Below are 15,207 nucleotides of genomic sequence, written 5' to 3'. Positions count from 1 at the left end.
ATTCTGACTGGTGTGAAATGGTACCTCATAGTGGTTTTGATTTGCATTTCTCTGATAATGAGTGATGTTGAGCATCTTTTCATGTGTTTGTTAGCCATCTGTATGTCTTCTTTGGAGAAATGTCTATTTAGTTCTTTGGCCCATTTTTTGATTGGGTCATTTATTTTTCTGGAGTTGAGCTGTAGGAGTTGCTTGTATATTTTTGAGATTAGTTGTTTGTCGGTTGCTTCATTTGCTATTATTTTCTCCCATTCTGAAGGCTGTCTTTTCACCTTGCTAATAGTTTCCTTTGATGTGCAGAAGCTTTTAAGGTTAATTAGGTCCCATTTGTTTATTTTTGCTTTTATTTCCAATATTCTGGGAGGTGGGTCATAGAGGATCCTGCTGTGATATATGTCGGAGAGTGTTTTGCCTATGTTCTCCTCTAGGAGTTTTATCGTTTCTGGTCTTATGTTTAGATCTTTAATCCATTTTGAGTTTATTTTTGTGTATGGTGTTAGAAAGTGGTCTAGTTTCATTCTTTTACAAGTGGTTGACCAGATTTCCCAGCACCACTTGTTAAAGAGATTGTCTTTAATCCATTGTATATTCTTGCCTCCTATGTCAAAGATAAGGTGTCCATATGTGCGTGGATTTATCTCAATCTCTTTTTCTATCTTAGCCATTTGGAATATTTTATATTCCAAGACAAGACACCAAAGCCTAAGTTCTGTAGAGATGTAGATTACAAAAGAAATCCCACCATCAGGGACTTCCCTGGTGGCCCAGTGTTAAGACTCAGTGTTTCCACTGCAGGAGGCGCAGGTGTGATCTCTCATTTAGGAACGAAGATCCCGCAGGCTGCACAGCATGACCAAAAAAGGAATAAAAAAAACCTACCACCTAGGTGGGGCTGGTAAAATCTTCTTAGCACCTGGAGAATATTATGGGTAGTGAAATAAGTCAGACAGAAAGACAAATCATGTATGATGTCACTTACTTGGGGAATGTGCTCATTCCACACACTAGCAGTGTAACACTCAAAATTTTTCAAGCTAGGCTTCACAGTACATGAACTGAGAATTTCCAGATGTACAAGCTGGTTTTAGAAGAGGCAGAGGAACCAGAGATCAAATTGCCAACATCCATTGGATCACAGAGAAAGCAAGGGAGTTCCAGAAAAACATCTGCTTCTCCTTCATTGACTATGCTAAAGCCTTTGACGGTGTGGATCACAACAAACTGGAAAATTCTTAAAGAGATGGGAATTCCAGACTACCTTACCTGTCTCCTGAGAAACCTATATGCAGGTCAAGAAGAAACAGTTGGAACCAGACAGGGAACAACAGACTGGTTCAAAATTGGGAAAGGAGTACATCAAGGCTATATATTGTTACCCTTCTTATTTAACTTCCATGCAAAGTATATCATGCAAAATGCTGGGCTGGATGAATCACAAGCTGGATTCTTCAAGACTGCTGGGAGAAATCTCAACAACCTCAGATATGCAGATGATACCACTCTAAAGGTAGAAGTGAAGAGGAACTAATGAGGGTGAAAGAAGAGAGTGAAAAAGCTGGCTTAAAACTCAACATTCAAAGAACTAAGATCATGGCATCTGGTCCCATCACTTCATGGCAAATAGAAGGGGAAAAAGTGGAACGCAGTGGCAGATTTTATTTTCTTGGGCTCCAAAATCACCACAGATGGTGACTGCAGCTATAAAATTAAAAGACACTTGCTCCTTGGAAGAAAAGCTATGACAAACCTAGGCAGCATATTAAAAAGCAGAGACAACACTTTGCTGACAAAGGTCCTTAGAGTCAAAGCTATGGTTTTTCCAGTAGTTGTGTACAGATGTGAGAGTTGGACCATAAAGAAAGCTGAAAGCCAAACAATTGATGCTTTCAAACTGTGTTGCTGGAGAAGACTTTAGAGAGTCCTTTGGACAGTAAGGAGATCAAACCAGTCAGTCCTAAAGGAAATCAACCCTGAATATTCATTGGAAGGACTGATGCTGAAGCTGAAGCTCCAATACTCTGGCAACCTGATGGGAAGAGCCAACTCCTGGAAAAGACCCTGATGCTGGGAAAGACTGAGGGCAAGGCGTGACAGAGGATGAAATGTTTGAATGGCATCCCTAACTCAATGGACATGAGTTTGAGCAAACTCAGGGAGATAGTGAAGGACAGGGAAGCCTGGCTTGCTGTAGTCCATGGGGTCACAAAGAGTCAGACACGACTGAGCAACTGAACAGTAACAACAAAAAATAATACAAATGATGTGTATGCAAAACAAGAACAGACTCGGGGATATAGAAAACAAACTAATGGATAATTAAGGGGAAAAGGAATGGAGGAAGGGCAAAATAGGGGTACCAGATTAAGAAATACAAACTACTATGTATAAAATAGATAAGCAACATGGATATATTGTATAGCACCGGGAATTATAGCTGTTATCTTGCAATAACTTTTAAAGACATATAATCTACAAAAATACTGAATCCCAATGCAGTACTAATAGGAAACACATAATATTGTAAATTAACTATAAGTTTTAAAAATTAAAATAAAAAATATTTTTTACCAACCTACATTGACCTCTCATTTTTCTGGAACTTGAATTGTACCAACAAATTAGCATTTGATTCTCTAGTTGTACCATTTAGCTGAAATGGGAAAAAGGGTAAGTTTCTTGGCCCTCACGCTTTTTACCATCCTCTCCACTTGCACGTTATACTTAGTAGAGAGCTGAGGACAGAGAAGATGCTCAATAAATACACGTGGTCTGCTGGGCAAAGCGAAAGCAGAATACTCAGCCTAGAGAAGACACTGTCCTGGTCACGCCCCCAATCCATCAGCTAATATACACTAAGCATGTGTTTTATACTGGGCTTCATGCATGGCACTTAACATGCATTATCTCATTTAATCCTTACAGGTTTACTATGATGCCCAAAGAACTCAGTCAATTGCAGAAGACAGCCATCTTGCCTCCTCTGTATGTTAAAGGCCTTATCTGTTCATTTGCTTACCCACTAGTTCATTGATTCCCTATTGCATACAAGGTATATGCTTGGAACTGTACATAAAATAGTCTACAGCCAGTCTAACTGCCAATGCCAACTGCTGTGGTGCAGAAATAACGTGAGCACTTCCACAGAAAAGCCTGAACAGTGGCACCCTTCATCCCGGGTTCAAACAGCTTTCTTCCTTGTACTTACACAGCACACCCCAGATTCTAGCTATTCGTCATGAGGAAGCAAAGGTCTAGCATCATAGGCAGAACCTGGATGATGTTATCTGATCAGCTGTGGATACTGAGAATCAGCAGACTGGCCAGAGAGGCTGACCGCTTGATTCCCTAGATAGTACTTTTTTTTTTTTTAAGGCTTAAAATGTATTTTAATAAGTTCATGTTGCATTATTCATTTCTAAGAAAAACTTCAAATGTATTAGGGACAAATCAAACATGGTACACCAATAAAAAATGCACAGCATAACTCCCTAAGATAGGCAGAGCTAAGAGCTACCGTCTGACATTCAGCATACAGCAACCCTGTTCTCAAGGTTGTACTAGGCCTATCAAGAAAGCTGTGAATGGCAATGTCACAGACACAAAAGGGCCATTTCTGGGTTGTCCTTACCCAAGAAAAAGATGGAGGCAAGTTTAACACAAGATTTTTTAAAGATACACTAAATGAAAATCTCTAAGAGAAAATGTCTTCCTTGGGACATGAAAGGGTAATATATGGGACACAACAGAACCGTATGTATGTTGTCTGTGACCTCTGTGGACATGTGCCTGAATTCCCACCTGGGAGTGATTGGAACACTGGGGCCAAGGTCACTGGGGGATGTTTGGTTTTTGTGGTATATGTGGCAGGATCTCTGGGGTGAGACAGTGCTCTAAGTCGTGTCCGACTCTTGCGACCCCATGGACTGTAGCCTGCCAGGCTCCTCTGTCTATGGGATTCTCCAGGCAAGAATACTGGAGTGGGTTGCCATTTCCTTCTCCAGGGTAGATAGTACTTTTTAACCCCTCAGCATATTCTGGGCAAGAGGGTTAGACTAGGTGATTTGAAAGTACTCTTTCTTGCATGTTTGTTTTGAATATGAGAGCTGGAATGGACCTTGGATAGTTAAAAATGGCCTCACTTCAGGGATGAATTGAAACCCAGAGAGGTTAGGAGGTTTGCCCAAGGTCACACAGAGCCAGGACCAGAAGCCAGCCTGCCTCCTCACCCACATTCTTTCTACTGCTTTCCCACCCTGCCGGGGACAGCCAAACGTGGTTATAATTTCTAAGGTGGCTATCACACTTCACTCTTTCTATGAAGGAATTCAACCCTTGATAGAGAATCTGAAAACAAACACATGTGAAAATGAAATAAACTGCAAAAGCTCATTACAGCGGAAAATTAGACAAAATGTGCATCACTCACGTTGTGGATACGTTGCAGGTGCCCACAGTCTGCTGTGAGGCAGCACATTGTGTGGGAAACACAGGTTTGTAGTTGGATGAGCAAGGTTTCACTCTTACAGGGCACTTAACCTCACCCCCCCACACCCATTTCCTCCTTGTTGAGTGGGTTCGGCTACACTGATGCAGGGATCAAGGGGGAAAATGTGACACTGTGTACAATGTCAACCCTGGACAAATGGTTCCTTTCCCCTTTGCTTTGACAGAAAACACCATGAGAGGTGCTGAAAGGCAGTTCTTCAATGACAACTGCCTTCGTTTCAAAGAAACTAGGGCTTAAGGCAGCAGCTGAGGATCACAAGATGTGGTCGCGGTTGAGATGGTATCTACTGCAAGAACACCCGTCACCCTAGATGTGGTTGTGTGTTTATGGGGTGGGGGGCACAGTGCTGGTGGTGTAAAGACACCCAGGGGCAATGATTTCCTGTTGGCAGTGTGACGCAAAGCACAGGAAACACCACCTCTAGAGTGTGTCATTTTCAAACCATAAAAGACCAAAATTATATCTATGCATGTGTGGTGGTGTTTCTTAAAAAAAAAAAAAAAGAGGACAGAGAGGGAGGAGGCAGCCAGGAGAGAAAAAGAATCCATGCTGATGTCTGCTGCCCTGCTGCTTTGTGAAATGTCTGCAGCCGGCAGTGAGGAGAGCAGGCTGGGTAGAGAGGCATGGTGGCTCTACATGTAGCGCTTGTGGCTACAGGTAGGGGGCGCTGCAGTGACCCGGAATTGCTGTCTTCTCACTCAACTCCAGAGACACCACAGTGGATATTCCCTTGGGTTCAAATCCACCTTCTACCATTAACAGGTTGAGTGATTTGGGAACCGGACACTTCTGTACGATACTTTCTCATCCATGAAATCTGGAGGTTGTTGTTGTTGAGTCGCCAACTCGTGCCCGACTCTTTGAGACCCCCTGGGCTGTAGCCCAGCAGGTTCCTCCATCCATGGGATTCTCCAGGCAAGAATATTGGAGTGGGGGTTGCCATGCCCTCTTCCAGGGGATCTTCCTGACCCAGGGATCAAACCCGCATCTCTAATGTCTCCTGCATTGGCAGGCGAGTTCTTTTACCACTGGCGCCACTGGGAAGCCCTGAAATTTGGATGGGAGGTAACCTATAGGATAAATCATCTCCAAAGGGTCTTGAAAGAGCTTGGATGTGAACAAGCCAAAGCATTCCTGGATAAATGAGGAATGGCAGACAGATTTCAGTTTAAATGCAACTCTCCTCCACAGCTGTACTGAAAAGGACTCCGAGGCAATGTCTGCTCCTAGCAGGCAGAAGTGCTGTAGTCCATTAGTAATGTCCTCACCGCCAAGGTCCATAAGGAACCAGCATTTGAAATAGCACTCTGAATTTCAGTGGCAGATTTGCCTTTCTAATGGTGTTTTGCTTAGGCTAAGAATAGAATTATCTAAATTATGTCTCTAAAGTCACTTACCAACTTGGAGGAGAACTGGGGTATTGCAAAATCATGTTAGGGAAACAAGGTCGAGGTTTTAAATTTGTAATTGATAATCCGATAAATGGTAAATACCTTGAGAGCTGGGACTGGTAGGCTGGTAATATTTCAATTACCCTAAAATCCCTTTCATTAGTCCAGAGGTTTCCTATACTTAATGAGTGCTCAATTAGACTCCACTATTTTATTAATAAATAGTTGATAGCTTTAGGAGTAATTTCCTTCTAAGGAATCAGACCACTAATCAGAGAATTCTGTCCTTTTTTTTTCCTTAGAGGCATGGGTGGAGTGGTGAATAAGGAAATTAAAATGTATCAGTCATATACTATGTGCTAAGAAGATAAAGAATTGTTTTATCTGTCTATAATTCTTTGAGTTTGATACTATGGTTATTCCCAGTCTCTGAGTTGAGGGCTCAGAGAGGTCAAGTAACTTGCCAAATGAACCACAGTTGATTTAGTGGTGAGGAGAGGATTTAAAATCACATCAGTTTTGACTGAAGGGCCCTTACTGTTCTTCTCAAACCAGGAGACCAAGAGCTTTTCTTATCCAAGCTTTGGCACTGACTGACTGTGTGACCCTGGGTAAGTCACTTCTCCTCTCTGGGTTTTTCCTGCTTTATCTGTAAAGTGACTGATATGGACCCCAAAAATCTTTCCAGAGCTGTCAGGCTATAACTCTGATAGAAGCACCAAAGACAAACAGCTAGGGGCTGGTAACAGGACTGAAAAGCAAAAGCCCAAGGAACAGCATTTTGTTCCATCAGTTCAGGAGCAGACAGCCTCAGAATCATCCAAGTCCCTTCAGGGCTAAAGCAAAGGGTTCGAGAGCGCCATTCCTCTTGTGTGGAGCAGGCGGTGAGCTGGGCCTCTGTCAGTGCCCACAGGGTGTGGGCCTGCTGCCCATCTGGCCCCTGGCACTCAGTCCTGGACCCGCCCATGGCCAAGTCCACTCAAGCTGCTTGGTGCCTAACTAGGAAGGCCCCCAGAATGGTGGCTTAGACGGTAAAGAGTCCACCTGCAATGCAGGAGACCTAGGTTCGATCCACAGGTTTGGAAGATCTCCTGGAGAAGGGAATGGCAACCCACTCCAGTTTTCTTGCCTGGAGAATCCCAAGGACAGAGGAGCCTGGTGGGCTACAGTCCATGGGGTCCCAAAGAGTTGGACACGACTGAGCAACTGACACACCAGAAAGGTAGCAGCAAACAGGGTCTGACTCACACTAGATTTTTACCACCCCAAGCCATCTTCCATCAGTTTACAAAAGCAAGAAACAAGGGCAGCACCAGCGGCAGATTCATAGATGTCCTCAGAAACAGTGCGTGGAAGGAGATTCTGCAAGGTCACCTCTGCAAGAGGACCCACAGCCTTCCTGCTGTGGCTGTAGACTTGCTGGTGCCAGTGGCTACACACTCCCACCCCTCACCAGGCTCACTTTCAGGCAGAACTTGGAATTTTTAAGGACATTTTCAGCTCTTACTGGAGATGCCTGAGAAATACCTCCACTCATACAGAATCGGAGAACTACAAGGAAGACCCAATAGCCTGGAATCCCAAAGGCCAGGTAAATATAGAAGCGGGGGGACTTCCCTGGTGGTCCAGGGGCTAACATCCTGCACAACCAAGCAGGGGATCTAGGTCAGATCCCTGGTCAGGGAACCAGATCCTACATGCCGCAACTAGGAGTTTATAGCTGCAACTAAAGATTCGACGTGCTGTGACTAAGATCCAGCACAGCCAAATAATAAATATTTTTTTTTAAAATAAAATATTAATTATGTTTAAAATAGAAGGGAGGGTAACCTCCCTCTAGCCGTCATAATCTGGCTAGATGGAGGAAGCAGAATTACAAATCACACATAAAATCTTGTCGGTGTGTGCACGCTCAGTCGGTTCAGTCGTGTCTGACTCTGTGCAACCCCATGGACTATAGCCCACCAGGCTCCTGTCTCCACGGAATTCTCCAGGCAAGAATACTGGAGTGGGTTGCTACACCCTCCTCCAGGGGATCTTCCCAACCCAGGGATCAAACCCACATCTCTTGAGTTTCGTCTCCTGCATTGGCAGACAGGTTCTTTACCATTAGCGCCACAGTGGGGAGGAATTCAAATATAGCAGCTTGCTAATACTGAGAGTTCCCTCTTCTCGAGGCAGGAAGAGGCATGGGGCCCTGGGGCAACCTCAGCTACACTGCTTTCCCTCCCAGTGTCTCCATCTAGTCTTCTGAGAGACTAAAGGAATTCCCATTCCCCCCATGCTTAAAAACCTACTACTTTTCCCTCTGTGCTGCTCCCCCACAGCAGCATTTCTAAAATGGGTCTAACAGTCTTGCCCTGCCAAATCTCAGGGCTGCTGGGAGAATCATAAGAGGATGACATTCATGTACTGTGACTGGTAAAGGATGAATGCTACCAAGAGACCTCGACGGCTGATTGGTGTAATTCCCAGCTCTCCAGGGGACACACTTTGAGGCGCCCCACTTGCTGAGAGTGGGGAGCAGCAACTTGGAGGAAGGAACATGACAAGTAAGGAACCGCATTCTCACGATCTCCACCACCTACAGCCGTCTCCTGTCACAGTCACAGCTCAGTGTCCATGGCAGCCACCCACCTCGTCATGGCTGGCTCCCAGGATGTCCTGTCTGCTGCAGTTTTCTCAGGAAGGGATGGTAGACTGAGTGAATGAGTACCTGCAGGCCAGGATTTAATTCTCACTTCTGACATCTATGGATTGCATGAGCCTGGGTGAGTCACTTGACCTGTCTCAAGGTCAATTTCCTCACACATCAGGTTGGTGTAATTACAAACCACCCTGCACCCCAACTACATAAGTGTTGTGAGCTCAGAAGAAATAATGGGCATATAAGCCCCTTGCAATCTGTTAAGCACTGTTTAACATGAATTATGATGAGCAGCCATAATCAGACACACTGGAATCCTTAAAGGGAACTTCAGCATGTTCTTTTACAAAGCATCCATGTTCAAATGAGGATCAACTAAAAAAAATAAATAAATTAAATATGGATACAAATAAATCCATTGTTTATGATCATGGTGTCCCAAGAGGTAAGAAGATGGCTGATGCTCCTCTTGGATAATTCCTGGGATGGGGGTTATGTCATGAATACGACTAACTTACATTCAGGAAGCCTTTCACTGCCTTCAAAACCCAGATGACGAAGGCGAGAGATGGCAGGGCCTGGACTCAAGCCCTCTGACCTCATGCTCCTCTACCCCACAGGAGGTGAAAGTGGCGGGACTGTTGATGTGGAACATTTGGTTTGAGTTCCTCCCAACAAGAACAGCGTCACACTTTCTCGAGGGACACAAATGAAAAACTGGCTCAGTCAGAACCAATTTCAACTTGCTGTTGAAATCATTTCAAGCATGTATGAAAATATGCAAAAATGTGAGCTACTTCTCTGTTCGTAACACTTTAGAAACTTAAATTTTTTCCTAATTTAGTACATGATCCACTTTTAAAGAAGTAGATTCAGTAAAAAGAAAAAAAAAGTGAATGTGTGTGTGTGTGTGTATACATTATACATATATATGGGGAGCGTAGATGTATGGATATGTTTGTATAGAGTACTTCATTTTTAATCCAGTGTTTGATAAGTTAACGGCATTTAGTTAGGTTTTTAATCAAGACTATTTCTGGCGTGAGTCCTATGGGATGAGAGATACCAAGGAGGAGAAAGTTCTGTCCAGGAAATACACCTGAAATTGGAACCCATAAGTCAGGCTCCAAGTCAGAGCCACCACTTACAGCTGAGAGGAACGAAATTTCCCGTCCTCTTACAGACTGCCCTCTTCCCCTCAGCGAAGGGCCAGCCTCCTACCTGACTCTCTCCTCTTCAGCCCTCTTCAGGGCGGCGTCTCGCTGCAGAACCTTCATGATGGCCTCCTGCTCCTCCTCCGTCAGGAAGCTTAAGTCGATCATTTTGAAAAGTGTTCACAAAAATGATAGGAAAAAACACAGCCTCAAATTCCCCAAGCCGAACAAGTCACCGTAGCCAGGATGATCAAAGGATAAAAAAGTGCAGTGGAATAGTATCTTGTTCAGTTCTGCAGCAAAAGTCTTCTCTCCGCTAGGCAAAAGTTTTAGGTGGCTGATAGCAAAATCCTAAGCGCCCTTTCCCTCGAGGCAGTAGTGGTCTGGAGGGTGATGTCAAGAGGAAGCACTCAGGATGCTGGATTCTCAGCCAGACAGGTCACTTGTTCCTGCTGCGGCATTCCCACTCACGTCCCCTTGCTGGACCAGTCTGAGACAGTTTATTCTCCTTCCGTCCGACATCAACTCAATGAGCAGCCACAGGATCTGAGCGTCACCTGCCTGGGGAATCATGAGATGGTAAATACCAGATAGCGACAGGCAGCAGTTCTCATTATTAACAATAATGAGCATTGCTCATTATTAGAAGATTTCAAACATGTCTGGGGTGGGGAAAGTGACCATGTGAGATGGTCTCCGAGATCAGGGAAACCAGTTCTGCCAGCTTCTTGAGCAAATAGAAAAGGGTCATGAAACGTGCTTCAACTCAATTCTAGACCGCCGAGATGGAGCGTGCACAAAAATGCCTGTCAATGTTTAACGATCCACAGAGGGAAGGGATGGTTGCAGAAAGATGGTGGTTCTCTCCGCAAACGCATGAGAGGCTAGGCTGAAAGGTCACACTAAAGATCAGGAAGACCAGGAAGACCTTATTCCAGTTGTCAAGTGATTACTGGTAGGAAACTAGAAATAAAAATTCACAAATGCCCCCTTCTTCATGCACAGGGATGTTCCACTAACGTGCATCTGTGCTCCGAGATGATGGAAGAATTATTATCAGATAGAGTAGTTTGCACCATAGTGAAAACAGTTATTTTCCACTTAGTCCCACCTCTAACTTTTGCTGGACCTGGAGCAACTCACCAAGCTGTCTCCCTTCATTTCCCAGCAGAAAGAACACTGACTGTGCGTATATAATCTGGGGGAAAAAAAGAGGCAGGATTTCAAAACACCTCACCATTCAAAGTGAGCATTTCTGCATAGAAACGTAGGCAAGAATCCTATTTTCTTCGAGGCATTTTAAGCCCATGAGCAAGGACATCCCCGGTGGTCCAACGGTTGAGACTTCACTGTCCAGTGTTGGGGATGTGGGTTTGATCCCTGATTGGAGAGCTAAGATCCAACATGCCTCATGGCCAGAAAACCAAAACATTAAGACAGAAGCAGTATTATAACAGAACTCAATAAAGACTTAAAAAAAAAAAAAAAAGGTTTTTGAACCTATGAGAACAAGGTGAGACCTACAGAATGCCATAGCCAGGCTAGACTTGAGGAACTACTCCAGGACTGGGGTCCTTTAACAAGCAGAGTACTGCATATATAGTAGACACTTAAAAAAAAAGGGTTTACTACATTTTAAAGCAGCCCTACTCAATAAAAGACAGTGTGTACAGTAACGTAGTAACGTCTATGAATACATCTATGAATAAACTCTTTGCTCTTTGGCAAAAGAGATCTACAAGGAAGTACTCCCACTACAACTGTCTAACTACAAAACATGAGGCAAGCTACCTAACCACTCCGAGGCTCAGGATTCTCATTAGGACATCCTTCAAGGGTTGCCAGGATTAAATGAAATAATGGCTAGAAAGCAGCGCATATCTTGCATCCTGTACCAAGAGTAGCTGCTAAAAATATACTCTAACTTCCTTTCTGAGTTCACACTTTTGTTCCATTCAGCTGGCAAGAATGTACTGGTTACATGTTTTCCTTTTCTTTTTTGTATTTTTCTGATCTCCCTGATGAAGTTGGGACTTCGAAGGCACGCACTCTGGTGATCTTTATTTTTACCTTCCTGTAGTTCTTGACATACTGCCCACAGTGACTACGCGAATTTTAAGATAACATTTCACATTCACTTTTTAAATCAGCATGCACTCCCATGTATTTGTTGTCGCTGTTGAGTTGCTAAGTCACATCTGACTCTGCAGCCCTACAGACTGCAGCACACCAGGATTCTCTGGTGCATCTATTACTACTTGTGCATATATAAATAAATATATACGTGTGTGTGTGTATGTGATACTACAAAATTGCATATATTACTGCCTGCTTAATTGTCTCAAAAAGGACTTATCCTTCAAGATGAAAGTTACTGTCTCCAAGAAGCCTTCCTGCATTCCCACAGCTGGAGCTAAATGAGCTAAATGCTGTAGTACATTCGATTGTTGTCGTTACTGTTTAGTTGCTCTGACTCTTTGAGACCCCATGAACTGTAGCCTACCAGGTTCCTTGGTCCATGGAATCTCCCAGGCAAGAACACTGGAGTGGGTAGCCATATCCTTCTCCAGGGGATCTCCCCGACCCAGGAATCGAACCTACATCTCTTGCGTTGCAGGCAGATTATCACTAAGCCACTTCAAGTACAGTATTCCTAACTCTTCAGTCCCTCCCTGAAACAGAACAACACAATCATGCTGTCACTAGAGTAAGCAGAGTATTCACCCCTATCTTCCACATGGTGGGCTTGGCCTGTGACTGACTTTAGCCCATGAATTGTTATAAATGTGATGCAAGTACAGGCTGTGGATGTGCTTGTGTGGTTTGGCTCAGCTACCTGTACTCTGACCATGGGCCCCAAGGAGAGCTTGCCCTGGGTAGCCACTGCCTCTTCAGTCTGGGTCCCAGAAAGAGATACGAGGACAGATCACAACTTGATCCACCTGAAGCTCGGCCACCTTAGCTGACCTGTAGGTACCCAAGCAAGAAATGAATAGTTTTGTTTGGAAGCCACTGAGGTTTGGGGTTGTCATACAACAAACACTCTTGTAGCAGGGACTTCACTAACACAGAAACTTTCTCCTCCACCTATGTGTTTCCACTGCGATAATGATTTGTCTGCTCTGGTCTCTCCCATCTGACTGTGAGTCTCTTGATGTGAAGAAATAAGTGAATGAGTAAATGACTGAGTGAACCTAATCTAAACAGACAGCTTCACCAGGCGACAGCTGTCTCAGTTCTTTCATGCACAGTAGCTTTAATTCATGCACAGTAACTTCCTTAGCTCTCAGAGGCTGGCAAGGAAATGGACTCAGGCCACCTTCTGGGAACCATGTCCCTGGGCATCACACAGGTTCAATGGGAGATTGTTTTTAAGTCCAATGAATTGAGGACAGGAAGCAAACAAAGGAGAAAAATAAATTGTCCAGCAGTGGAAACTGGCAGGGGGGGCAAGAGGGGAACTGTTGGTTTCCACATCTTCAAGGTTAACTATGAGCTAACCAGTGCTTCTGTGTAAAAGGTTCTAGGGTTGTTTTTCCTAAAAATAGGATATTTATGGGACTTTCCTGGTGGTCCAGGGGTTAAGAATCCACCTTGCAATGCAGGGGATATAGGTTCCATCCCTGATCCGGGAATGAAGATCCCAAAAGCTGTGGGGCAACTAAGCCCAAGTACCACAACTACTGAGCCTGAGCACCACAACTACTGAGCCTGAGCACCACAAATACTGAGCCCGAGCACCACAAATACTGAGCCCGAGCACCACAACTACTGAGCCCAAGCACTGCAAATACTGAGCCTGAGCACCACAACTACTGAGCCCAAACACCACAACTACTGAGCCTGAGCACAACTACTGAACCTGAGAACTGCAACTACTGAGTCCATGTGCACCAGAACCCATGCCACAACTAGAAAGCTGGTGTGCAGCAATGAAAGATCCTGAGTGCTGCAACTAAGACCTGATGCAGCCAAATAAACAAATAAAAACACATCAAAAAAAATTTTTTAATAAAAATGGGCTATTTAGTGAGGCAAAGGGCAAGGTCTTCATTTTACAGAGAAAGGAGTAAAGGACTGGAACTCTTGTCTCCTAGACTCCTAGTGAGAGTCACTACCCAGCCAGATTGCAGAAGAATCCTCAGATGGCAGTCCAGACTCTTCAATCCCAGGTGCTCCCCCAACTCCCAATATTCTCAACAGTTATGAGAGCTAATCAAACATTCATTTCACAAACACTTACTGAGAGCGTATTCTGTGCCTGACACTGTTCTAAGCAGTGATACAGTGATTGCTGGAGATACAGCAATGAATAAGACATTTAAAACTTCCTGTCCTTGTGCAGTGCATATGCCAGTTGGAGGGGATAATGAACAAATTAATAATAAACACACACACAAAATTAAAAAACGATTAAATTATATAAATATGGGGAAGGTAATAAGAACTTTAGAGGAAAATAAAGCTGGGAAAGCAATAATAAGATGAGGGGTGTTGGAGTTTTAAAGAGTGTGGCTAGGGCAGGTCTCACTGAGGGGATGATAACTGAGCAAAAACTTGCCAGAGATGAGGAAACAAGCCACACAGGTGTCAGAGGGTCCTGAGGTGCGAGTGTGTCTAGAGTGTTCAAGAAACTTCAAGGCGATCAGTGTGCCAGAGGGACAGAATGGAGTGGGTCAGAAAGGAAATAGGTCAGACTGTTTTGGGCTTGGAGTTGACTGTAAGATTTCTGGATCAATGGTAAGGGAAGGCAGGAAAAAAGGAAAAGGGAATAAATACTGGACACCTCCTACATGACTGGAAGTTTACATATATCATCTCACTGGATCCTCACAAAGACCTGAGGAAGGTATTTTATTACTCTGTGGTGCTGGAGAAGACTTGAGAGTCCCCTGGACAGCCAGGAGATGAAATTAGTCAATCCTGAAGGAAATCAACACTGAATATTCATTGGAAAGATGATGCTGAAGCTGAAGCTCCAATACTTTGGCCACCTGATGCGAAGAGCTGACTCATTTGAAAAGACCCTGGTGCTGGGAAAGATTGAGGGTAGGAGGAGAAGGGGATGACAGACGATGAGACGGCTGGATGGCATCACCGACTCAATGGACATGAAGGACAGGGGAAACCTGGTGTGTTACATACAGTCCATGGGGTCACAGACAGACATGACTTAGTGACTGAACCACATTTTATTACATGTGCTTTTCAGGGGAAGACTATGAGGCTCACGGAGGTGTTTGCCACTTAGCTTGTGTGTGTAGCAGGGCTGGCATTTGTTAGAACAAGTCACCGCTGGCTTTGTTAGAATAAGTCACCTCGATATTGACCTCCCACTTAATTCTCTCTTGCACACAGATCCTCAAACTGAGGAAGCAGAAAAAGAGCCCTTCTGTCTGCCTGTGGACTCTCATTCTCTACGTAAGCACAGAAGAATCAGTGGCCCAGAGCTGGCTGTCAGCATGGGGGCAACCTCAGTGCAAAAATCCGGGAGGGATGAGCCTTGGC

The 15,207-nt window shown here is 44.3% G+C and overlaps 1 protein-coding gene across 7 annotated transcripts in view; it reads right to left on the bottom strand.

The window, feature by feature from the left end:
* The window catches only part of SYTL2 (synaptotagmin-like 2), a 123,159-nt gene that overhangs the window by 57,975 nt on the left and 49,977 nt on the right, over positions 1 to 15,207 (bottom strand). For all 7 annotated transcript variants that reach the window (XM_010853177.1, XM_010853176.1, XM_010853179.1 and 4 more), the window contains one exon: positions 9,767 to 10,260. In XM_010853177.1, the coding sequence (XP_010851479.1) occupies positions 9,767 to 9,867 (101 nt within the window). In that variant the 5' untranslated portion in view covers positions 9,868 to 10,260. The remainder of the gene's footprint in view (positions 1 to 9,766; positions 10,261 to 15,207) is intronic.

This window comes from Bison bison, unplaced genomic scaffold (genome assembly GCF_000754665.1).
Source record: "Bison bison bison isolate TAMUID 2011002044 unplaced genomic scaffold, Bison_UMD1.0 scf7180017864324, whole genome shotgun sequence".
Lineage (NCBI taxonomy): Eukaryota > Metazoa > Chordata > Mammalia > Artiodactyla > Bovidae > Bison > Bison bison.
Note: the sequence above shows the minus strand (reverse complement) of the source record. Positions and strands in the feature narration are given on the sequence as shown.